Source organism: Aethina tumida, chromosome 4, assembly GCF_024364675.1.
Source record: "Aethina tumida isolate Nest 87 chromosome 4, icAetTumi1.1, whole genome shotgun sequence".
NCBI lineage: Eukaryota > Metazoa > Arthropoda > Insecta > Coleoptera > Nitidulidae > Aethina > Aethina tumida.
The window spans coordinates 24,255,965-24,282,155 of NC_065438.1; the positions used below are offsets into that span (position 1 = coordinate 24,255,965).

The following is a 26,191-nucleotide window of genomic DNA, read 5'->3' on the forward strand; positions in this document are numbered from 1 at the left end:
GTCAGGTGTCTGGTGGTGTTCGCCAGCGGCACCGTGATGCGAAAGTTCTGCAAGTTGTTGGAGAGGAAAAGGAAGGAGTGGCAAGCGAGGCTCGACGAGGAGGATTCCGATGACGATTGGGATTATGAGGCGAAACGGCCTTACTTCCTCTGCGGTTTCAAGCGCAAGTGGGTGTTCAAGAGGTCCAAGAGGAAGTCGCGTAGGTTGGACAAGTGAGTTTACCGATTTCGGAAGTATTTGTCCGTGAAATTATTGCTTTTTTAATGAATTCCTGGATCCCTATTGATTTTGGAACTTCAACATTAATTTTAAGATGTTTTTTGGAAGATAGGTCAAAAATTCTGGTAAAATAAAAATATAATAAATAACAACTGCAGTGTTTTATTTTTTTTTTAATATTTATCGACAGTTTTTTAAAGTTTTTTTTATTATTCTAGGCATTGATGTATTAAGATGAACAAAAGTAAACATAAATAATGAACACCCTGCATAAAATTTGAGTTAACTTATATGCCAAAAACGACTTTACACATTTAAACTATCAATCTATCAAAATTTTTGGAAAAAAATTAATATCCTAAGATGTCTGTAATGCCACCAATTTTGGTGTTTTGAAAGTCCATTTTTGACATACACGTTAATCAAGGATCATCCTATAAGGAACCATTATTAGCATTCTCAAAATTTATACTGGGTGTCCGTTATTTACATTTAATTTTATTCATCCTAAAACATCAATAATCTTGTTATTTTCAAGGAAACACCCTGTATATTTTTAAATTTTTTAACTTTTACATGTAATTGGAAATAAAAAGGCCTTACTTTGTCCTATACCCAAACCCAATAGTTTTTAAGTTAATAATTGTTTTCCTAATACTTGTCAGATTGATGGTCTAACTAAGATGTCTGTAATGCCACCACCAATTTTGATGTTGGAAAGCTCATTTTGAATATACACATTAACCAAGAATCATTCTATAACGAAGCATTATAAGTATTTCCAGATTTTATACAGGGTGTCCGTTATTTACATTTAATTTTGTCCATCCTAAAACATCAATAACTTTGTTATTTCAATGAAACACCCTGTATATTTTAAACTTTTTAAAATTGTATATGTAATTGGAAATAAAATGGCTATGCCATGTCCTTTATCTGAATCCAATAGATTTTGAGTTATGAATTGTTTTCCAAATATTTGTTAAATTGATGGTCTAACTAAGATGTCTCTAATGCCACCACCAATTTTGATGTTGGAAAGCCCATTTTGAACATACACATTAACCAAGAATCATTCTATAATGAAGCATTAAACTTTTCTAAACTTTATATGTAAATAAAATGGCTATACCATACCCTTTATCTAAATTCAATAGTTTTTGAGTTATGAATTGTTTTCCAAATATTTGTTAAATTAATGGTCTAATAGATGTCTGCAATGCCATCAATTTTGATGATGAAAAGTCCTTTTTAAAGATTAAAACCATTCTATAAGGAGGATTGGAATTATGAGGCGAAACCTTACTTCCTCTACGGTTTCAAACTTTAAGATGGTTTTTGATGTTTTTTTTTTATTATTATGCTAAGCATTGATGTTTTGATATGTACAAAATTAAACATAGATGAATACCCCGTAAAAAAATTTTAGAATACTAATATTGTTTATTTATAGGATGATCCTCGGTTAACGTGTATGCCAAAAATGACTACACATATTTTAGTTAAATTATCAATCTATTTTTGAAAAAAAAATAATAACCTGAATAATATTGGGGCAAGGTATAGGACATACAGGGTGATTCACTGAAAAATGAAAAAGCAAAGCAGCAAAGCCAGAAGTGAAATATTATTTAAAACAAATTAGTGGTTCAAATCAAGTTAGAATTGCTCAATACATTCTTTCGTTCTCCACAAACTTCTAATGAACAAGTTGTATCACCCTGTATTTTGTCATTGTTTAATTTTGTCAGATATTAAAAAAACTGAGGTTGATCTTAAAATCAGTTTCAATAATTTGCGGAATGAATTTACTTGTAGAACGTTGGTAAAAAATGATTAATTACAGTGATAATTATTTTGTCGTGTAAAGGTTACTTGGAAGAAAGTTGTTATTTTAGGTTTAAATTAAACATTAAAAACATAAATTAGTTCTTTACGGTGACTATTAAATCAAGAAAGTGATGTTTTCTACGTTTAATTAAGATAAGGATATCGATGTATAAAAATTGTCAGTAAAAGAGTTCTGTTCGCATGTCCAAATCTCATCAGTCTTTTATGCCGCTTGAACTTTCGACCTTAAACAAATTGAACCAACGCTTATTTATTGAATCGTTGCGCCGCAAATTCGGGTCAGATTAAACTCCGGTAGACTGAAAAACGCGATTTCGGTGCAATTTTATGCTCCGGGTTCAGACCGAAAAATTGTCAAATGTCACCAAATAAATTTCTAAAATAAAAAATACCCAAGCAACGTAATTTAACGTTACAAGGCAAATACAAGCTGAAAATAGTTGTTTAAGGAAATTCAACATTCCGTTGTTTATTTATCGACTTTCTACTAATATGATTACATGAACCAACAACAAAAAAAAAAAAAATAAAGTTTAGTGTAGTCACTCATGCACCAAGTCGAGTAAAAATCATCCAGCAATTGCGTTTGAAGGAAAACGATTTTCTCGCAGCGTTGCACCTGCACATTTCTGTTCAATCGACCTTTTACGGTTAGATTATGTTAATGGTACATTTTCCATCGCAGCTCAGGAATTTAAATCAAGGTCTGAAATTATTGTTGTCCTGCACAGTTTATAATAAACACGACCGTCCTGGAAATAGTGGAAACAAAAACACGTGCACCGGGAATATTTACGGATGCATCTGGAGGCCCCACTAATCCGCAGCTTGTTTAACTTACCTCGCGCCCGGCTTTTTTAATCCGTTCATATCGTCGATCATCGCGTTGTATCTGTTTAATGTTTACGGCGGCGATGTGCATAAAAATTCGGTTTAATCGCGTCTAGTATTTATGGTTGCTAGGCTAATTGGATTTATTTATCGGCATCGCATAAATAAATACAAGCAACTGTGAATCGTAAATCGTCGTCGCTCGACGGCACAAAAGATGCGTCCGATGAGTAATTGTTGCTCGTCGGGCCATCAATTAATGTTATTTAAATGTTGAACCTGTTAAATTTTTAGTGCGACTGAATTTATGCAAATACCTGCGAAACCCACACATGCACAACCTTCACTTTGATGTGATATTATGTATATCATTGGGTGGGTGTCAATTATAAAAGTCACGGAGGACGCAAACACACTGCACGTCTTTTTAAGTGAATGATATGAATTTCTTAGATTAAATATATTTAAATATGTTTTCAATATATTTCATTCTCATTTAATTCAATTCAATCAATAATATTATTTGAATATTCGCAGCTCTAGGTAATCAGTATTTTAAATTTATCTCGCCTTTTATATATACTTAACTTACTCATTCATTCATAAATTTATGAAGAATTTTTGTTATAATTATAATTTGACTTGAACTACTTTTCTTATTTATATTTAATACAATTTCATTTCCGGTTTCGCCAAAAGAAACATCAATTATGATATTTTCTATGGGATACCTTGTATATTTTTGGATTCTTAATGTAATTGCACATAAAATGGCTATAGAATGATTTATATCTAATCTCAATAGCTTTTGAGTTAGTAATTGTATATTTTTCAGATTGATGATCTAAGACGAATGTGTAATGGTACTAATTTTGATGTTGAAAAGTCCATTTTTGACATATACGTTAAATACGGATCATACTATAACCGACCATTATTAGTATTCCTTAATTTTATACAGGGTGTCCGTTATTTACATTTAAATTGGTCCATTCTAAATCATCAATAACTTTGTTATTTTCGGTGGAACACTGAATTTTTATTCAAGTATAATTGGAAAAAAATGACTATACTTTGTTCTATACCTAAACTCAATAGTTTTTAAATTAATAATTGTTTTTCTAATATTTGTCAGATTGATGATCTAACTAAGATGAAGGTGTAATGTATGAAGTACCCTGTATACTTTTGAATTTTTAAAATTATACTTGTAATTGGAAATAAAATGGCTATACTGTGTTCTGTAGTCCAATAGTTTTTAAATTAATCCATCCTAAATCATCAATATCTTAGTAATTTTCAATGAAACACCTTGTATATTTTTGAATTTTTTAAATTTTACATGTAATGGGAAATAAAATAGCTCTACTATGACCTATTCCTAAACCCAATAGTTTTTAAATTAATAATTGTTTTCCTAATATTTGTTACATTGATGGTATAACTAAGATGTCTGTAATGCCATCAATTTTCATGATGGAAAGTCTATCTTTGACATACATAATAACTAAGAATCATACTGTAAAGAACTATTATTAGTATTTTCAGGTTTTATACAGGATGTCCATTATTTACATTTAATTTTGTCAATCTTAAAATATCAAAAACTTTGTTATTTTCAATGAAACACCCTGTATATTTTTGAATTTTTTAAATTTTATATGTAATTGGAAATAAAGTGGCTCTATTATGACCTATACCTAAACCCAATAGCTTTTAAATTAATAATTGTTTTCCTAATATTTGTTACATTGATGGTATAACTAAGATGTCTGTAATGGTATCAATTTTCATGATGGAAAGTCCATTTTGAACATACATAATAACTAAGGATGATCCTATAATGAACTTTTATTAGTATTTCCAAATTTTATATAAGATGTCCCTTATTTACATTTAATTTTGTCCATTCTAAAACACCAATAACTTTGTTATTTTCAATGAAACACTCTGTATATTTTTGAATTTTTTAAATTTTATATGTAATTGGAAATAAAATGGCTCTATTATGACCTATACCTAAACCCTATAGTGTTTAAATTAATAATTGTTTTCCTAATATTTGTCACATTGATGGTATAACTAAGATGTCTATAATGTCATCAATTTTGATGATGAAAAGTCCATTTTGGACATACACAGTAACTAAGGATCATCCTATATGGAACTACTATTAGTATTTCCAGATTTTATACAGGATGTCCGTTATTTACATTTAAGTTTGTCCATCCTAAAACATCAATAACTTTGTTATTTTCAATGAAACACCCTGTACACTTTTGAATTTTTTAAATTCAAATATAAATAATTATTTGTCAGATTGATGATCTAATTAAGATGCCACCAATTATGTTGGAAAGTCCATTTTTAACAACCAAGAACCATCCTATAAGAAACCACTATTAGTATTCTCAGTTTTTTATTTTTATGTGGGGGTTTTGTTATTCAAGTTTAATTTTGTACATCTTAAAACTTCATTAACATTATTTTCAATTTGTTTCAAACCAATATAATTTTATTTAAAACTAAAGAATTTGTAGCTCACTTTATTTAAAATTTATGAAATTACTTATTATTACAGTATTAATAACTGAAAAATCTTTTGAAGTTGTTATTTAAAATTTTTACAAATATACACGACTTAATTTCTATTTATATCCATTTTAGTATAACTTTATTACACCATTGTATTTATTAAAATATAGATATTATCATAAAATAATATGTGTTATGGGCCTAGAAATGGAAAATCACCGTAAAAGTCGGATATTTCATATTTTCATTCAGAAATAATGTTATGGACATTTGCGGCTCGCAAATAGAATTTCACTCGTTTGGAAAGCGACAGAATTTCCAAATCGAGTTCGTACGCCATTATTCCCCAGGTGTTTTCGATAACTGGTCATCTCGTGAAACTGACGAAAACAAAAACGCCTCGCCCTGCAAAACCGCACGTTAAATAAATCTGGTTGGAAAGTTAATGGACGCACTGAAAACTACATACCACAGTATCGATGCTTGTTGCTCGAGTTTGAAGATTTATCATTGCCTCGGCAACGACCCGATAATTATGGTTGCACCCGAGCGTTACCCGATTACGTTGTTGCCGAGATTCGAAAAAATACAAATTGGTTTTAATTCGCCAGCTGCGATCTTCGCAAACAAGCCAGCACAACATTAACGAGATCTTCGATGATGGATCGTATCAATTTTGTGCCCCTAACTGTGTTTCTATTAATGGAACGTTGCAATTGCTGGAGGAAAAGCGCCGGATGGAAACAGGAAGAGACGGTGAACCGCGTTCGACCGTTCTTAATGGTTGCGGTTCAATTATGTTTCTATTAATGCCGGATAACTTAAGACCATAAGCGAATTTATAACATCAAGACTCTTTGTTTTGTTTCTGGGACAATGTTTAATTGTGTTTTACACTTTTACCACATACGAAGTAAAACTACGTTTTGGGAAGAGTTAAATTGGTTGCACGCCATTTCTATTTTTAATTGCTGATCTAAATATCATTGTGCGGCAACAATTTAATTCAATTTAAATAATGCGCTCGACTAGCGGTACTTTCAACGCCATTAAAATTCGTCCCGCAATCAATCGGTATATCACATGTTTTGTGTTATGAATTTTTGTTTTTTCTATGCAATTACCACGAGGAAGCTGAAGCAAACTGTGCCGGAAGACGCATCCAATCTCTAAAGATCGGATCCAACGTGCACCGTTAACAATTAACCGACTAATTAACAAATCGACGTCGTCGCATTACTTTTTTTTTAGGAGCAATTAATCCGCGAACAGGAACAATGATTCAGGGGCGAAAGTGATCTCCTGGCCGGATCGTTCACCGCGTTCACCGTTAGGTTAATTAACCATCGGTAATTATGTGAAGTCAACTCGACCGATATTAATTCGCCAACTGAAACTGCACACAAAACGCAACTTCATGCTTAAACAGTTGCATCTACAAAGTAACTGAAAAAACCTTCGGTCACTTAAGTGTGCTTTTTGGTGCCGGAGACCCAATTAACACGTCTTAATTAGATAAGCCGAGAGCGCCTGGCACTTTATTGAAGAGATACGAAAAGATCTCTCCATTCCATGCATCCATTTGAATATGTAATTTACTCCCAACGCTAATTGCCGTGTGTGTACATTTTCATGCGGACATAAATCCGACGTTTACACGAAACTGCCGCATTATTATCTGGTTTTAAAAAATTTTTCAATATCCTGTTTTCCTAGTGTGCAATAAATAAGAGGCGGATGAAATAATTTTCGAAATGGTCCATAAATATTAAGAGGCGTTGGTAATTTATGTTCGGACTTCGATCATGTTTATTTTCGTGTCGTGTTGTAAATCGCATGAGCAGAACTGTTAATGGTTCATTGAAAGTAAAAGAATTGGCCATTGTTATTTATAATCTGACAATGTTGCTTCGATTGTACATCTTAAATTAATTAAGTAACTTTCTACAAACACGTTGATCCTAAAGTCGACCTTATAAATTACTAAAACCGTATCTAGCACAAATTGAATTGTTTGTCAAATCCAAACACAAGAAGCACAGCCAGTTTCTGTTGTAGTTTGCTGAGCGCACTAACTGCACTGTTCTAATATTCGAATTTAATGGCTTATAAATTTTATACGCCTTTGTTTCGTATAAAGAGTGATTCACCTAATTTATTCATTAGAAGTTTATAGAGAACTACAAGAAAAATACAATGATGTAACAAAGGTTTAAATGACTACATAAGATTAATAAATATACTATTAAACATAAATAGAAATTATGTTACATATATTTTTAAAAATTACTCGTAAAATTATTGAATTTATTGAACTAATTGAATTTTTTGGATTAATTGGATTTCCCTTTTATAAAAAATAAATTAATAATATATAATACATTATTAGTAATAAAAAATAATAATCTAAACCAATAAATCGAATAAAGTTTGTAAGTGCAATTAATCCGATGAATTCAATAAACTCACTATCCAGTAATTCCAACTAAATCAATAAACCCCACCTATGAATTTAATAAATTCAGAAGTCAGTTAATTCAGTAAGTCCAAATAATTTTATATATTCAATGAATTCCTTATCCAGTAAATTTAAATATATCATTAAATACAATTAATTCATTAAGTCCAAATGAATTCAATAAATTTAATATCTAGTAAGTGAAAAAATTCATGTCAGTAAGTCCAAATAATGTTATAAATTCAATGTGTTCAGTAACCAGTAAATTTAAATAAATCATTAAATACAATTAATTTAACAAGTCTAAATAATCTTATGAATTCAATAAATTGAGTATCCAGTAAGTCTAACTAAATCAATATATCCAAAAAATCTAAATAATTCCAATTAACCCTATGAATTTAATAAACTCAAAAGTCAGTAAGTCCAACTGAAATAATTATTCCAATAAATTAATTAAATTCAGTTAATTCAATAAGTCCAAATAATCTTATAAGTTCAATGAATTTTGTATCCAGTAAATTTAAATAAATCAAATAAATTCAATTAATCCAATAAGTCCGAATAATCTTATGAATTCAACAAATTTAGTATCCAGTAAGTCTAATTCAATTAATAAATCCAATAAATCTTAGTAAATCCAATTAGTCCTATGGATTTAAAAAATTCAGAAGTCAGTAAGTAAGTCCAATTGAACCAATAATTACAATAAATTAATTAAATTCAGTTAATTCAATAAGTCCAAATAATCTTATAAATTCAATGAATTTTGTATCCAGTAAGTCTTACTTTTATTATGTAATAAATCTTAGTAAATCCAATCATATGAATTGAAGTAAGTCCAATTGAACCAATAATTCCAATAAATTAATTAAATTTAGTTAATTCAATAAGTCCATATTTGGATTATTATTATCTTATGAATTCAATAAATTTAACATCCATTAAGTCTTACTTTTATTATGCAATAAATCTTAGTAAATCCAATTAATCCTATGAATTTAAAAAATTCAAAAGTCTGTAAGTCCAACTGAACCAAAAATTCCAATAAGTTAATTAAATTTAGTTAATTGAATAAGTCCAAATAATTTTATGAATTTAATAAATTTAGTATTCACTAAATCTAACTAAATCAATAAATTCAATAAATCAAAGTAAATCCAATTAATCTTAAGAACTCAATAAATTAAGTATCCAGTAAGTTCAACCAATAAATTAACTAAATCTAATTATTCCTTAGAAATCTATAAATTCAGTATCCAGTAAATTCAATAACACTAAACAATCCAATAAATCTGTTAAATCCAATTAACTCGATAAGCCCAATAAATTCCAAGAATTAAATAAATTTAAGATTTCGTAAGTCCAATAAATTTAAGAAATTCATAAAGGTTAACTAGAGTAATACATGCTATGTAATAATATTCTAGAGTAGTACGAAAATGCCAAGCAATAAAGGTAAGTTTCCACAGTTCGTTTAACAATCCATCCAGTTTGTAAAGAATTATCTGACATTAAACTGATTGTTGTTTGGCTACATCTTAAGATTTTATTGCAACAATTTCAAGCCGAAACAATAATAATATGTAATTAAGATAAGCGATCGTAAACATTGCTTAAACGTAAATTCCGCATCTGCACGGCCGAACGCACCGGACCCCGATCCGACAACGCCGCAGCCAGTTGCCATGCCCGTGCCGACCAAAACGGTTGCGTACCGTCCATCGCACATCCGTCCCAGACGACGCAAACGTCACCGCCCGTCCGCTCACACGAACGTCGGCGGCAGGCGCTGGCAGCCGTGCACCCGTCGCACACCAAGATGAGCGACGTCGAACTGATCAGGCACGTGCAGCGCAACCAATGCATCTACGATCGAAGCGTAGTCGACTACAAGAACCCCGAGGCCAAGGAACTGGTATGGGAGTCGATTGCGGAGAAGCTGCAGATCCCAGGTAATTCCCGTTCCCCGTTGTCCGCCAGCTTTGTAATTTTGCCGTTTGTGTGTGTTGACAGTGCCGGAGGTGAAGAAAAGATGGAAGAACATCCGGGACCGCTTCTCGCGGGAGCACCGCGAACACCGCGACAATCCGGACGACTGTCCGTGGCCGCTGATGCACAACCTCAAATTCTTGGCCAAGCATATCATACCGCGTAACTCCTAGTAAGTATTCCTGCGGCGTTTCGTGTTTTTTAATCCGGCACACCGATTGTTTTGCAGCCGATTTTGGAGGAACGGAAGGAAGTCGGAGGAGCCGAAGACGACGGCCAGCCAGTCGGAACCGGAGGAGGACAGCACGACGGAGACGACCTGGCCGGCGGATGAAAGCGAGGAGAAGCCGACTTTGGAGAACGGGGACGGCGAATCGTCGACGTCGCAGGCGTCGCGTAAGCGGGAACGCAGCAAGTCCGAGTCGACGGAAGAAACGTTCGGGCGTCTGATCACCTCGTTCCTGGCCAGCAAAAAGTCCAAGAAGAAAAAAACGCAGATCATGACCAAAATAATGATGCTGCTGGACGAGGAGCAGAGCGACGACGACTATTAATTGATTAACAGTTTAGTTTTGTATCGATAATAAACGCATGATGCACAATGAGGCGAGTTGTTTGCTTGATTCCCGCACGACAAGCGGCGATTCCGTGCGCCAATGCGGCGACGGCAACGTCGCCATTCCGCACGACGACACGAACCGATCGAAGGCCCGAACGAGGCTCCGTTTCTAACGGCTTCCCGTCGTTTCGTTCCACGTTGCCGTAACGACCCGTCCAGTGTGTATCGTGCCGTCATCGCAGGCGAAACGTGTGCCGAAACGTCATGAAAGAGTTGAAAATGGAGGCGGATATACTGCTGGTCAAGATGGTTGAGAAGAATCCGTGTCTGTACAATAAGAAAAAGTCGGAGTACAGAGACGACGATCTGAAGGAGATGATATGGTCGACGATCGCGTCCGCGCTTCAAACTCAAGGTAACATGGTCGGTCGGTCGGTTTGTGTGTGTATGCACGCAGCCACTGACGGCGCGTGAACCGCTTACGGGGGACCGTCGAAATGTTCATCAAAAAATTGGATAATTCACTCAAATTATTCATTAAATGTTGATTAACAACGGAAAAAGATTGATTTGACATTTCCAGTTTCGCCGGAAGTGACGTCATTTTCAGTAAAACGCACTGTGTATTTTTTTTATTTCTATATATAATTGCGAATGAAATAACAATATACCTAAACTTATAAAATACCAATTTGGATGGTGCAAACTTCATTTTTGGCATACCTGTTAACCTTATAAGAAACCATTAATTAATACTATCAAATTTTATACAAGGTGTTCATTATTTACTTTTAATTTTGTGTATCTTAAAACATCAAGAATTTTGTTATTTTCAATGGAACGCCCTGTATATTTTTGGAATTTTAATTTCTATATATAATTGCGAAAAAAATAGCCACACTATGTTCTATACATAAACTTGAGATAATTTTTATTTTCAAAAATTTTGACAGGTTAATTGTCTAACTAGAATGTCTGTGGAAACTCCTATTTTGAGAGTGGAAAGTTCATTTTTGGCATACCTGTTAACAAAGGACCACCTTATAAGAAGCCATTATTAGTACTATCAAGTTTTATACAAGGTGTTCATTATTTACTTTTAATTTTGTGTATCTTAAAATATCAAGAATTTTGTTATTCTCAATGGAACGCCCTTTATATTTTTGGATTTTTAATTTCTACATATAATTGCGAAAGAAATAGCCATACTATGTTCTATACATAAACTTGAGTTAATTTTTATTTTTAAAAATTTTGACAGGTTAATTGTCTATCTAGAATGTCTGTGGAAACTCCTATTTTGAGAGTGGAAAGTTCATTTTTGGCATACCTGTTAATAAAGTACCACCTTATAAGAAGCCATTATCAGTACTATCATATTTTATACAAGGTGTTCATTATTTACTTTTAATTTCGTGTATCTTAAAACATCAAGAATTTTGTTATTCTTAATGGAACGCCCTGTATATTTTTGGATTTTCAATTTCTACATATAATTGCGAAAGAAATAGCTATACTATGTTCTATACATAAACTTGAGTTAATTTTTATTTTTAAAAATTTTGACAGGTTAATTGTCTAACTAGAATGTCTGTGGAAACTCCTATTTTGGGAGTAGAAAGTTCATTTTTGGCATACCTGTTAACCAAGCCATTATTAGTACTATCAAATTTTATACAAGGTGTTCATTATTTAGTTTTAATTCTTGAGTTTTAATATATATTTTAATAAAATGAAAATAAAAAGAATTTTGATATTTTCAATGGAACGCCCTGTATAATTTTGGATTTATAATTTCTACATATACAATATGCAAAAGAAATAGCTATACTATGTCCTATGCCTAAACCTGAGTTAATGTTTATTTTCAAAAAAATTTTGACAGGTTAATGGTCTAACTAAAATATCTGTGAAAACACCAATTTTGATGGTGGAAAGTTCATTTTTGGCATACCTGTTAAGCAAGGGCCATCTTATAAAGAGTCATTATTAGTATTTCCAAATTTTATACAAGGTGTTCATTAATTTTGTGCATCTACATTAAGAATTTTGTTATTTTCAATGGAACTTCATGTATCTTTTGTTACAATGAATTTTAATATTAACACATTTTACCATGTTCACTCATAGTATTGTGTTTATTTTGTGTATGACAAAATTTCATTACATTTTATATAAAATGTTTCTTAATATTTTCGTTCTCCTTGAACTTTTAATGAATAAATTGAATGAAATACCCTATACATTTTATCATTTTAATTTAATAAAAATAATGATCTTTATAACTAAGTAACCTTTATCACATTAAAAAAAAAAAATCCTAAACAATTATTTAACATCCAATAGTTATAACATAATTTAAAAAAATAGTTGAAATTAATTTTTCAAATTTACTTTGATATATTTTGTGAAAACCCTGTAACTTTGTAATTAATGAGAGATTCGCACAGTTTCAGAGGTGAAGAGACGCTGGCGCAACCTCCGAGAGCACTACGTCAGAGAGCTGAGAACGTCAGACAAAACGGACAAGCCGGAATGGCCCATGAGCACCCGCATGCAGTTCCTGAACCCCCACATCATCCGCAGGCAACAATTGTAATAACCGTTTTTCATGTATCTCAACAAAACTTAACGTTTTACCCTCGTAGCAATCCGTTGCGTATAAACACTATCGAATACGTGAACGACGCGAGCGAACCGAAAATGGAATTCGTCGAGCACGAGTTGGACGACGAGGAGGACACGAAGGACGGAAGCATCCACAGGGAGGACGTGCCCAAGGTGGAGGAGAAGGTGGCGGCACCGCCGAGAAAGCGGCAAAGACTAAACGACTCGAACAACTTCAATCCGGAGGTCGAAGCTGACTCTCCTGAGGCGTTGTTCGGAAAGTTGGTCGGCTCCTTGTTGGCCAACATCCAGTCGAAGAAGAAGAGGTCGAGCGTCATGGTCAAAATTATGCAAATTTTGGAACAATCGGACAGTGATGACGAGCTCCTGTAATAGTCTAGAGCTTTGTATATAATTATTTTAGTTTTTAAAAATGTGTTATCTTATTCAATTTGTTTATTAATTAATAAATAAGTTTACCCAATTGGGCTATTTTTATTTTATCTAAAAAGGAAATGGGTTACGTAGGAAAATTTAGTTTAGATAATAAAAAAATCATTTTGTACAACAATTTATTGTACAATAAAGGCGAGAAACGTATAACCATTTAAGGAAAAATAGGTTTCCAGATCGATACAATTTAAATAATATACGGGGACAGAGAGACCAAATACATTAAAGAGTCAATACATCAAATATTTGACGGGTAACGATTTCAGTCAATTAACCACTTTCACATCACCGGTTTTCAAAACTTATTACCTTGTTGAGAATAACTAAATAACGAATTTTAACAAAAGAAAAACGCAATTAGATCGATATTTAGAGGATTGAAGACCGCCCACGATGACTCGTCCGTCATTTCGGAAATTGAAGGCGAATTATCCAATTCACTAGACGGCGAAACGGGAGTACAACAAATTGAAACAAGTTACATCATCTGCACTGCCTTTGAGACATTTCCAACTTATCAGATTTGCCGCTGACAGATTTAATTACGACTTTAATTGTGTATTAATAAACTTCAATAAAATTTATTAAGCGACACCTTTGTAAAATTTATTTCCTCGACCCATATCTTATCGCTGGAGCCGCTCTTTTATGTACTACACACTTTATTTTCTTAACAGACGTTCAAAGACTCTTGTTTGTCTTTAACGTGCCCAATTTCCTCCGTCACAAGTCACAGGAAGCGCAGTAATCGAAACTCGACACATGTTTTCCATAAAACAAGACACTTTCCATGCATCACCGTTTTGCTTCGATGTAATTGACAAATGCCAACTTAAATGGGACATCTGTGTGTTGAAATTTCGCGTGGTCGTGTGCATTACACACCGCTAAAACGTTAATTGATTAACTTATGAATTAATCCGTGAATTGTTCGTGGGACGAACGTTGTTTGGTTGTTTTACAAAGAGTGTGGCAAGCAAACGTCGTAAATATTTAGTGCCACCTACCAGAAACTTAATCAATACATACTTTAGAAGTATTTACAATGATTTTTATTTTGTAGTCATTCAAATTCGACTCGTGAATGAGTTGTACTTGATAAACTTATGACCTCACACACAGTTTGTCTAATTTCTCTTTCGTGGGAGACACGTATTATTCTTGATACGAAGTCAACAAACTGTAGTTTATCCCGTTTATAGTGCATAAGTGTTAATTGAATGTATTTAATTATGCTTAATGATAACGATAACAAGTCGTTGGACACTGAAGTGTTGTTGAATTATTTCAAAAATCAGAACATTTTAATATAATGGATGATCATGATATTATATATTGAATAATATATCCTCTTCGTAAATTAAACTAAATTGCATCAACAATAGAACTTCAATTAGATTGCAATCGGATGAACTCGAGGGCCACTGCATCAGACCAATGTCATGATTTTGCTATGCCAAATTTCTCTTACATTGTAAGGTCAAACATTATCCACTGCAAAACCTAAATCTGATTTTTCTTAACTTTTTAGAAAATGGAATGATTGAATATCCAAGTTCAAATATCGTCGAGCACTCGATTTAATATGAGAAACTCCGTACGTGTCTCTAAAGAAATTCACCTCACATTATTAAAGAAAAACACCTCCAAAAGCAACAGTTGGGGCCATGTTTAGTTCATGATATCTCTCATCACGTTCACGCCATGCCCAAATACGGCTATCCGAGTAATATAATGTGTACTTAGACTCATCTGTGAACAAACAATTACGCCAGAAACGACTGTAATCGTTGGTTTACTGTTTGTGGGCAACCCGAAGATTCCTGTTTAACAGAGGGTGTCGGAAACGTCTTCTGGCTCTAAGATCAGCTTCATGCAGCCTTCTTCAGGTAAACAGAGTCACAGAGATTGACGTCTGCACGAAGCCTGGATGTAGAGAATGTGTGACTTCCTCTGGCAGAAATAATGAGAAAACAGTCCAGATTGTTCCTAACTTACAATTATTAGCAGCAAAACTTTCAGAAGAAAATCTTCTTCTGGTCAATATAAAACATATTATTATAAGGAGCCATTATTAGTACTTTATACATTTTACAAAATATTGATGTACAAGTTAATTCATCCAATTTATTCACTAAAAGTTCATTGAGGACGGAAAAATGTCTATGAAAACATCAATTTTGATGGTAGAAAGTTTTTGGCATACCTATTAACCAAATACCATCCATAAGGAGCCATTATTAGTACTTCCAAACTTTATACAAGGTGTTCATTATTTACTGTTAATTTTGTGCATATTAAAACATCAAGAATTTTGATATTTTCAATGGAACGACATGTATATTTTTAGATTTTTAATTTCTACATGTACTTACGAAAGAAATAGCTATACTATGTCCTATATCTAAGCCCGACTTAATTTTTATTTTCAAAGATTTTGACAGGTTAATGGTCTAATTGGAATGGTAGAAGTTCATTTTTGGCATACCTAGTAACCAAAGACCATCCTATAAGGAGCCATTATTAGTACTTCCAAATTTTATACAAGATGTTCATTGTTTACTTTTAATTGTGTGCATTTTAAAATATTAAGAATTTTGTTATTTTCAGAACTTTAAATATGTTTTAGTAGAATGAATTTTAATATAACAAAGATTTTACCATGGGCACTCATAGTACTGTGTTTATTTTGTCTATGACAACATTTCATTACATTTTTTATAAAATATCTCTTAATATTTCTCCAACAAAGTTTGAATGAATAAATTGAATGAAACACCCTTTATATTTCATCATTTTAATTTTATAAAAATAATGATTTTTTTAATTGAATAACCTTTATCACATAAAAAAAATTCATCACAAAATAATTAAAAAAATAGTTGAAATTAATTATTCAAAGTTACATTGATATATTTTGCGAATATTCCTTTTGTTTATATTTCAGTAACAGTGTTATTTTGTAATTAATTAGAGATTCGCCCAGTTTTAGAGGTGAAATGTCGCTGGCACAGCCTCCAGATTGCCATGTTCCAAACTTACAATTATCAGCAGCAAAACGTTCAGAAGAAAATCTTCTTCTGGTCAGCGTCAAACACATTCTATCTATTGAAAACCCCCGATAGAAGATTGGAAACGGGATCATCTCGATTCCCCGGCAACGTCAATTATTCCACTTTCGAAATTATTACGGCAAACACGGATTAACGGCCGACGCTAGGAAATAAAAGTGCCCAATTAATTATAAAGAAATGCATTATTAAATAATGGTAACGTGCATGCGCGTCAATTACAATAAAATTAAGGCTAATTACAACGTCTAATACGTAATGAAACCACTGTTCAATGTAACCAGAAATGGACGCGCAAAATTCAAACCCACACATTAAAAAAAATATTGTTTATTCGACGGTGGTGAATTTGTTTGTCGATAGATTCTAATGTGACCGAGAGAAAAATGAACGCGAAAACCCGATATCCCACACGGTTCCGTTTATGGCGTTGGCATGGGTGAGAATTACTCAATTTCGAAACTATGCGACAACAATTATTATCTGTATTAATATAATATTAGCAAAACAACAAACATCGAACGTACAAAATGTGTTGACTTCAACACTTCGTGTACCTTCAACTTGAACAAAAACTATTAAACAACCTGTTTGGACGATTAATCGTTCGTTTCTCAACGTTTGTGCAACTTAACGATCTATTAATGATGGCAGATCAGATTGGAATGTGTGCACAAGCACAGCATGTTTGTAAACCTTATATTACTGATGACATTAGGGCCGGTAAAGTAGATAATTACTCACGGATTCGTTCCCCGTTAAGAAAAAACTAAATAAAAACTTTATTATTTTAATTGTTGGACAATTTTTTGAACGGTTAACGATCGAAGATAATGATTCGGGCACTTGGAAAGCAACGACAGGCTCCACTGGACTCGCCACGGAAATGACGCAAGTCTAATGGTGATCGAATCTAATTTTCCGAATTTAAATCCGACAACAACAAAAAACGTCAGTCATTAAAAAATTGACGGACACAGCAAATTTTCTAGCGCAGCACAGATGTAGTACGTGAGCGTGGCACACTTTTTTTTGGCCACACATGTGTAGGTGCACATTTACGTAATTTTCCTTAAATCAACGCACATGACACAATATCGTGTGGATGGAATAAAGGCGAAACCTTGTCGAAGTTTCAGGTTGCGTTTTCCCTTTGAGTCGGAAGGAAAAAAGGGGTCGTTTACCCCGTGAGTTATAAATATTCCAGAGCCACAGCGGAACACAATATTCCCATGTAAATGTCGTGAAGGTCTGTCCCATTCAATCGATCGGTGGAAGTGATTCGGAGGTGATTAATGTAAGGAATTTAAATTAGAACTGCGATGTTCTGGTCGAGCAAATTTAATTATTACGTTGGGGCACGAAAGTACCAACAATTTCTATCCAAATACTTCTGAAATTTATTGTGAAAACTGCTTAGATAAAATTAAAAAATTCCTCTTACAGTGTAAGTAACGAGAGAAACGCCGATCCCATTGTGGTCGTTCTTCTGAAACCCGTACTCCGAAAGGGTGCTAACACTGGCGACAGTCAAAACCATGGCACAAAACTATTAAAACAGACCATCCAAAACGGCACACAGCATCACTTATCGAACAACAATTTCATCACACCGACGACACAGACGTGCAACAACAACAATGCCAACACACAGACCGAGTAATTGTGTGTACGAGATCGCGTAAAGTCTGTCGGTCGACTGGCCAATGCAGCCGACCCGAAGAGAGGAGGTAAAAGATAAAAGTGGGGAACTCTATGATCTAGCCGTTCTGGCCGGAGTACTTGGCCCAAATCGCGGCCCACGAACGGCGAAAAAAAAACAATAATGGTCGAGGTGCGATTTGCGAATCGACCAAAAGATGAATGGTGCTGTAATGGACCGGTTACTCCCACGCACGTGTGCTCCTCCGTCGCGGATGCACACAACGAATTGTTATGAGATTGGCACGCCGACTATTGCTCCTGCCAACTTCCTTGTTTTATAAATACGTCCGAAATATCGTGGTTGAATCTTGCTGCATGAAAACCAGTCGGTTAAGCGTAATTCGAATCGTCTGCAAAAATGTCTGCGAGTGTTTGCGGAATGCATCTGCACTACTCTCGGATGCAATAATAATTAATTACACGTCTTTTGACGGTGGAATGCTTTCAAGAGTCGAGATAGCGTTTTGAGAGTACACGTTTGTCGTGAGTTAAGGACAAAGATAAAACCGAGCGGAGGAAAACAAGATCGACTGTTTTGAAAGAATAATTAATGTAGATTCAAGACTGTTCATGTTTGTCGAATTGAGGACTAAATAGACAGTTAATTTTGATCTCTGAAACATTGCCATTACTCGCAATTGTATAATTAAATTTGACATAAGCTAGGATAATGTAGGAATCTACATGGTGACTCACCGCTCATTTATTAAAACGGAAAGAAGCACTGATTTGAAATTTTTTTACCAATTATAACTAGTTTCTTGTTTAGTTTGACTAGTGACATCAATTTTGTTATTTTTAGTTGAACACCCTGTAGATTTTTGAATTTTTAAATCGATAAAAAGTCTATTTTGGAAATAAATACACATTAACTAAGGATCTATAAGGGACTATTATTAGTATTTCCAGATTTTATACAGGGTGCTCGTTATTTACATTTAATTTTGTCCATTCTAAATCGTTAATAACATTGTTATTTTCAGTGGGACACCTTGTATATTTTTATTTTTTTTTAATCTTACATGTAATTGGAAATAAAATGACTATTCCTTTTTCTATACCTAAACTAAACAAATTTTAAATTAACAATTGTTTTCCTAATATATGTCAGATTGATGATCTAACTAAAATGTCTGTAATGCCACCAAATTTTGATTTTGGTAAGTTCATTTTTGACATACACGTTAATCAAGGATTATCCTATAAGAAAACATTATCAGCATTCTCAGATTTTATACAGGGTGTCCATTATTTACATTTAATTTTGTCCATCCTAAAACATCAATAACTTTGTTATTTTCAATGAGACGCTCTGTATATTTTTGAATTTTTTAACTTTTTCATGTAATTGGAAATAAAATGGCTAAACCTTGTTCTATACCTAAACCCAATAGTTTTTGAGTTAGTAATTGTTTTCCAAATATTTGTCAGATTGATGGTATAACTAAGATGTCTGTAATGCCATCAATTTTGACGATGAAAAGTCCATTTTGGATATACACATTAACTACGGATCATTCTATAAAGAACCATTATTGGTATCTCCAGATTTTATACAGGGTGTTCGTTATTTACATTTAATTTTGTCCATTCCAAAACATCAATAAGTTTGTTATTTTCAGTTACACACCCTGTATATTTTTGAATTTTTAAATATATGTAATTGTAAATAAAATGGTTACCAGATCCTTTACCTAATCTCAATAGTTTTTGAGTTATGAATTTTTTTCCCAAAAATTTTGACAGATTGATGATAATTAAAATGTCTATAAAACTACCATTTTTGACGATGGGCGGTTCATTTTTAGCATAGACATTAACCATTCTATAAGAAGCCAAAATTAGTACTCCCAAATTTTATACAAGGTGTCCTTTATTTATGTTTAATTCTGTGCATAAGGAAAATGTACTTATTTTACATAGTTAATTCATTTCATTTTCTATAGAGAATGCTTATGTTGCTCTCCGTAAATTTCTAATGAATCACACTGTATGTTTATCTGTTATTAATATTTTATATAAAATCAAATTCCATTGTGTTTCTCTCAGTTCCCACAGAAAATAAAAACATGTAGTAATAAAAATGAAAGAGGTGCAGCCTTAACAATTATAAATTTATTGAGAAATTGATAGTTCCGATTGATTTTCACGCGATGTGTAAATATTCTACAATAAAAGGGGGGAAAGAAGCAATTAACGGAAAGAAAGACTTTCACCATTTCTGTTTCGGAACACGCATTTGCCTCAAGGTATGGATAATCAAGAGATGCACTCTCGCCGGTCCGTTTTTTAGAAAATGATACTTATTTGGATATTTCTACATTTCGAATCTTATTAGTCTGAGATAAATTGAATTGATTTGTCCCGACGTGTGGATAAATCGTTCATTAAAAAGCTCAACTGATAAAAACTTCGTTTCGTCGTTTTAAAATTCAATTTATTTATGCTTAAGGGATAACTTTTGTCGAACTAAACAAGTATCAACAAGATTTTTCAGCCAAAATACGTTACGCACAAGTCGGGACAAGAAAAATCGACACCCTTTTAGGAACAGACCTGAGAAAACGGATTTAAACTTGGGGCGAGAGAATTACATGTAATTTATGCACCCCAAGTTTCTCCTCGCTGATAGACAATATGTTGTTTGTTAAAACCATCAATCGCTTTTGTTGTTTATAGCAATAATTAACGAGATTGTTTTTTTATTGTGACATGGGAAACGATTACGTTGAAATAATTACAATATTTACACTTTCATCGGAAAACCGACTTTTACTTCCGTCGTCTTGACTTCGTTTCGTCCTTGATCTTGGCCAAAAAAATTGTGGAAATCGAAGATTCGTGCCGTCATGAATAATATTCGTTTTAGGGAACGAGTCGAATCGATGAATGATCGGACGAATTTATTATTGGAGACGCACACCAGTTTAAGACCAATCGATATCAATTTTAGATTGAGAAATTTATGGGATTGGTTCCATGTGCGGTCTAATTTCGTTGGGTGAAATGCACAATGTGTCTGTGAGCATCTTCCAACACACGAAAACAACATTTCGACCTTGTCCAATTCGAACTTTAATCACCTGTATTTATAACTGCCTACATATTTGCTATGTTAATCATGTTATTCATCAATAAATTTTATTCATAATATAACTTATAGGAAAATCTTTTTATTTTATCCATACTCAGACCATTTTCTCCTCAAATATTTCTTAGTTTTTATATATATATTTATTCAAATTAATCTAATCAGAAGTTATTTAAGTACAACAAAAGTTATTTGCTCGTATTTCAAGAGGTTTAAATTCTTTCAATTGTTCTGTCAAGTTTAATCGTATTTGACAATTTGGTAATCGATTAATTAATAACAAATAAACACCAAATATTCGAAAATAAGATTTTGAGTTGTGCTGACATTAACATCAATTTTGAGGTGTTTTCATTGTTGTTGTGACGGTATCTGATTGTTAAAAGATGTAACTAAAATTACTTTAATTATTTAACGGTTGTCAAATGAAAAAATCGACCAACCACCACCAGAATACCACAATTAAATATACGTACGTGTGCACACCTAAAAATAGCACGTGCCACCAAGAATATTAATTAATTTGGCCGGACACGCAAACTGAATATCGGAATATTTAATAGGTTTACAAAACTTATGAGTATAATTCACCGAAACATTGAACTTTATCGAACTAGACGAACATTTCATATCACCATTAAACATCAACAACAACAACAAACATTGCAAAACGATTAAACCATTGGAATTTCAACAATTCAAACGGGTTTGCAATAATTTACAATTGTAACTAGCCACTTTCTACGTGGATGTTTTACAATTAGGAATTGCAATTGGGAAATGCCGAAGAACTGCACATCAGCCACCACGTGTGGGTGCATTAACAACACAAGGCGTAGTCCAAGTTTGGCACCTTGCAGGACACCGCAGCGATCAAAATCGATCAGTTTTTGCGATGACAGTTCGCCTCGTACCGGAAACAAACTGTTATTGTCCACGGGAACGTGGAGATTTTGACAAGAGGCGCACAGATGCTCGGACACGATCAACAGCTGATTCATCAAGTGTTCCAAAACGTTCGGGCAGACGACGGCCGTCCCCAACGGACTCCGGCGGGGCTCCGGTATCGGGCACTTGGCTCTAGTGCGAACTTAACTTAAGGATTGGTGAAAAGGGGAACGTACCAGTTTCGAGTTGGCCGTCTCGTCCATTTCGGTGCGGTCCATTTGATGGGCGGCCGCCTCGCCGCCGCCACCTGCGTTCTCGCTAGTGTTCTTCGCGAAGATCCTCGCGATCGCACTCCACATTCACGTACCGTTCGCACGAAAATATTGCCGCCCGACACAATGTCATTGCCCAGCCTACGCGCACACCGGACCCAGGTCCGCGGTCCCTCGTCTGACGCGGCCACCACTTCGCACAATTCGATTTAATTCGATCGTTCCGGCTGGTCCTTATTGACCGTCGGACATTTTCGGGGTTGCGGGTGGTTAGTTTAAACGGGTGATTACGGTGCGAATCGTCTGACCTGTCATGATGAAAATCTACGTGGACTACTGGCGCCCACGGCGGCTGTTCGGCGAACCGATCAATCGAAAGCCGATCGCAGCGCCACTTTATGGTTTCCAACGGATTTTGCGCCATTTTTACGAATTTCGAATCGTGTTTCTGGCCCGATTATTCTCTGCCTTATCAGTTCAAATTTGAATTTTTTTATGGAATATGTTGCAATGTTTATTGTTACTAGTAATTGATTTTAAAAACAAATAATAAATATATTCTATTGTCGATACAGTTTTCTCAAGTCTTTCTAAACTTTGACTATTGATGTATGATTATTTATTATTTTATAATGATTAATAAATCAATTTATTTACAAAGTGTTCCCTATAATTTGTACTACATTGTACATACATTTTTACTGCGTGCGCACAAATCCAATAATTTTAAATGTAAGTTTCTTCATCAATTTTCTATTATTGTGTCAATTTAATTTCTATTTTTAATATTCACTGTATAGTAATTACTTCACTAATGAAATGAATAAACTAATATATTACAATATGGAATATTGTAACCATAATTTTAAATAATCAAACAATGTAAGTAATTCTTTATTTTTATTTATCTTTTATCAAAAACGAATACTCATTGTGTCCAAAGCTTAAATATACATACATACAAAATAAATTTACTTTATTCGTTCATGAATAAAACAAAAGTACAATTATGTCATTTATCTCTATATACAATCGTCAATTTTACACAAAATATCTATATAATAGACAAATACTCGTTAATATAAAATATGGCATTCAGTTAAGTGTGACAAAAATATACAAATATACATAATAATATCTTCCTATTTTATAAACCACATAACTAAATAATATCACTTAATTTATCCTTCCTTTTGGTGTACTTTCTAGTGGCATCCACAGCTTTTAACGACCATTTTCTTGTACTTTTTCAACACGACGTTCTTGTCGTCCAAGAAATACAATACGGAAATGTTCCCCAACTTCGTCGGTGCGCAACAAGGCCTCGGTATTTTCTGCGGGCTGCTCAAGTGGAGCAAAGTTTGGACGATAGCGTGGTTTGTTGCATTCATGTGCGCGTTCAACGGGAATTTGCACTCACCATCGCAGTAATACGCTGCATAACCCTCTGGGGCTATTATCCAATCCTAAAACGACATTAATAATGATTTATCAAAGTTTAATTTAAATAAATCATTCAAAACTTTACCTCCCATTGTAGATCTTTGAAGCTGATGTACAGTGTACTAATTTGGCAAGCACTTTTTGGGTTTGGTTCATCTAAAACACCGTCATTACATTAATGTGGCAATGGATTTAATATAGAATTGTTTTACCTGTGAGATAAGAAGTAGTGAAGTCCTGTCTTCTAGATGAGGCTTCCCTAATACTTCTTTTTCTGGCCTTCACGTGGTTTGCTGCTTTCAGGAAAACAACTGTGAAGGGATGAGTTTCATCCTCGCTTTTCACCGTTACCAAACCAATATCCTCTGGTCGGACTTCATGTCCTAAATGAAAGTATTATTAGAACATTAAACAAATAATTAATAGTTACGAAACGTAATAAACATTTACATTAATTAATTGCATACACGTGCTAAATACTTTGTAATAACCGCTCACAACATTTCCGAAAAGCACCATTCTTAGAACACCCATCTCGGTTACAAGTTCTAGAAAATTGTGACTCATGCAACCTTTAAAGAAACCGTCCTCAGGAACATCTCAATTATGTTCCTACCTGTCCGAAAGTGAATGGGAATTCGGAAATGATTGTTTTATCGTGCTTAAGTGGTACCTGGTTTGTCGACAGGATGAACGCTCAGGTACAAGCCCTTGTTGGAATTCGGGAACGCCACCCAAGAAGCCACGCTCGAGGTCACATTCAATCCCAACCAACCGTTGAATGATGCGCTCGTGTTCACTGCCGATACGTATTCTAATTCACGTTCCCTGAATAAATATTCGATATTATTAAAATTGTCTTTAAACATTAAAATTGTGTATTTCTTCGACATCTCATCATTGATTAGAATACCTGCCAACTTGAGCAATACATTTATGAATACTAAGCACCAATTAGCATATATTCATACAGGTGCTAATCAAATACAAAAATGTCACTTTTTTAATAAACACTAAATATTAATAATATTTTTGTTGTTATTCTCACCCGTTATCTGTTTTAATTAACTGGTAGACGGTGACAGTGAACAGTCGATCTGGGTTTCGTTTAGACATCGATTGATTTTGGTAGATCTTCAGTTCGGCGCCGACGACGTCTTCAGCCACAGGAACGTCGGTCACGTTAAACCACAGTCTTTTTCCTCTTTCGTGCCTCACACTACTTACATGATGATCTGTATAAATGCAATAAAAAATAAATTGTGTTGTGAATTTTAAGAAGCTTAAGTTTATCAGAATAGTAACGAGTTACTAGAAATAATTTTCACCGCGCAAATCTGAGAGAATCAAAACAAACATTTTCAGATAAACACACACGAATAATCGAGAACTCACCGACACTCTCAAAGGTCATAATAACATCGCTCGTTTCGATTTGCTTCTGCTCGACCCCGCTGAAGTTGGTGTCCGTGCTCCGTTTCTCCCTCGAGTGTTCGTCGTTCTCTTCGGCCACCAGCTTCTCGTAGATGTCGAGGAGGAATTTGGGAGCGGACCGTTTGATCGCTCCCTTGCCCCCGTGCCTGGGACGGTTCGGCAGGCCCAACAGATTCAAAATTTCAATTTCCATCTCCTGCTTCTCCTCTTCGGTCATCAATCTATCGATCGCCGTCTGATCGAAGCCATTGTCGATGTAGATCGCCGGTTTCGGCGTCGAAATAACAGTCGTTAACTGCGCCAGTAGCACCACAACGAACACGGACACGGCCACCATAATTGTACGGATCAAATGGAACAATTAGCCGAGGAAACGGTGGTAATTTTCACGCCCACGCGTCTCACGAACACAACTCGCAACTGGCGACGCGCCTCACGATTGCTAAATGTATCTCTTGCACAGGTATTCCACAACCTGTCCGGCTACGGAGAACAGAACGAGTTTCGTCCCCACCATTCGTCTTACCCGGTTACCTTAGAGGGGCTCGAATTAATTTCCCATGGCGATTTCGAATTTCTGCAGGTGCATTGTGGGGGAACTGCGCGACTTTGGAGGCGACCGGGCGCGCATGACTTAATTAGCCGAGTTAATTGCGGGACGGGCGTGAATTGAATCGCTTACTGGAACAATAAACTTTCGGGATGCACGCTTCAATTTCGGTCCATTGATTGATGAATGATGTTTATCGTTTAGTTGAACTTTCTGTTTGTTTTTACGTTGGT

General features: G+C 34.2%; 3 protein-coding genes across 13 annotated transcripts in view; 1 reads left to right on the forward strand and 2 right to left on the reverse strand.

Annotated features, from left to right (window-relative positions):
* LOC109599178 (patronin) overlaps nucleotides 1–22,849 on the reverse strand; it is a 38,809-nt gene extending 15,960 nt beyond the window's left edge. For 6 of the 11 annotated variants that reach the window (XM_049966183.1, XM_049966176.1, XM_049966187.1 and 3 more), the window contains exon 1: nucleotides 22,496–22,848. In XM_049966183.1, coding sequence (XP_049822140.1) covers nucleotides 22,496–22,618 — 123 coding nt within the window. In that variant the 5' untranslated portion in view covers nucleotides 22,619–22,848. Of the gene's footprint in view, nucleotides 1–18,020; nucleotides 18,308–22,495 lie in introns of those variants that run through there. The other 5 variants (XM_049966186.1, XM_049966179.1, XM_049966180.1 and 2 more) reach the window with 3 other exon arrangements.
* LOC109599174 (transcription factor Adf-1) lies at nucleotides 10,479–13,536 on the forward strand. Its single transcript, XM_020015121.2, has 3 exons — nucleotides 10,479–10,860; nucleotides 12,896–13,040; nucleotides 13,094–13,536. Exons 1-3 carry the CDS (start codon nucleotides 10,710–10,712, stop codon nucleotides 13,443–13,445), a joined length of 648 nt encoding a protein of 215 aa, XP_019870680.2. The 5' UTR covers nucleotides 10,479–10,709; the 3' UTR covers nucleotides 13,446–13,536.
* Nucleotides 22,850–23,412: 563 nt separating the features above from the next.
* On the reverse strand, nucleotides 23,413–25,923 carry LOC109604804 (protein 60A). The gene is made up of 6 exons (XM_020021338.2): nucleotides 25,370–25,923; nucleotides 25,023–25,209; nucleotides 24,648–24,802; nucleotides 24,187–24,357; nucleotides 24,060–24,130; nucleotides 23,413–23,997 (listed from the first exon to the last, which is right to left on the reverse strand). The coding sequence occupies exons 1-6, from the start codon at nucleotides 25,743–25,745 to the stop codon at nucleotides 23,737–23,739; spliced, it is 1,221 nt and encodes a 406-aa protein (XP_019876897.1). The 5' UTR covers nucleotides 25,746–25,923; the 3' UTR covers nucleotides 23,413–23,736.
* Between the last annotated feature and the right edge of the window lie 268 nt (nucleotides 25,924–26,191).

Excerpts from the sequence above, each read along its gene's own strand:
- LOC109604804 (XM_020021338.2), bottom strand. The coding sequence starts at position 25,745 with ATGGTGGCCGTGTCCGTGTTCGTTGTGGTGCTACTGGCGCAGTTAACG. Across the intron at positions 25,210-25,369 it reads TATGACCTTTGAGAGTGTCG|ATCATCATGTAAGTAGTGTG; the intron begins GTGAGTTCTCGA and ends GCATTTATACAG. Across the intron at positions 24,358-24,647 it reads TCATCCTGTCGACAAACCAG|GACATGAAGTCCGACCAGAG; the intron begins GTACCACTTAAG and ends ACTTTCATTTAG.
- LOC109599174 (XM_020015121.2), top strand. The coding sequence starts at position 10,710 with ATGAAAGAGTTGAAAATGGAGGCGGATATACTGCTGGTCAAGATGGTT. Across the intron at positions 10,861-12,895 it reads GTCCGCGCTTCAAACTCAAG|TTTCAGAGGTGAAGAGACGC; the intron begins GTAACATGGTCG and ends AGATTCGCACAG. Across the intron at positions 13,041-13,093 it reads ATCATCCGCAGGCAACAATT|CAATCCGTTGCGTATAAACA; the intron begins GTAATAACCGTT and ends TTACCCTCGTAG.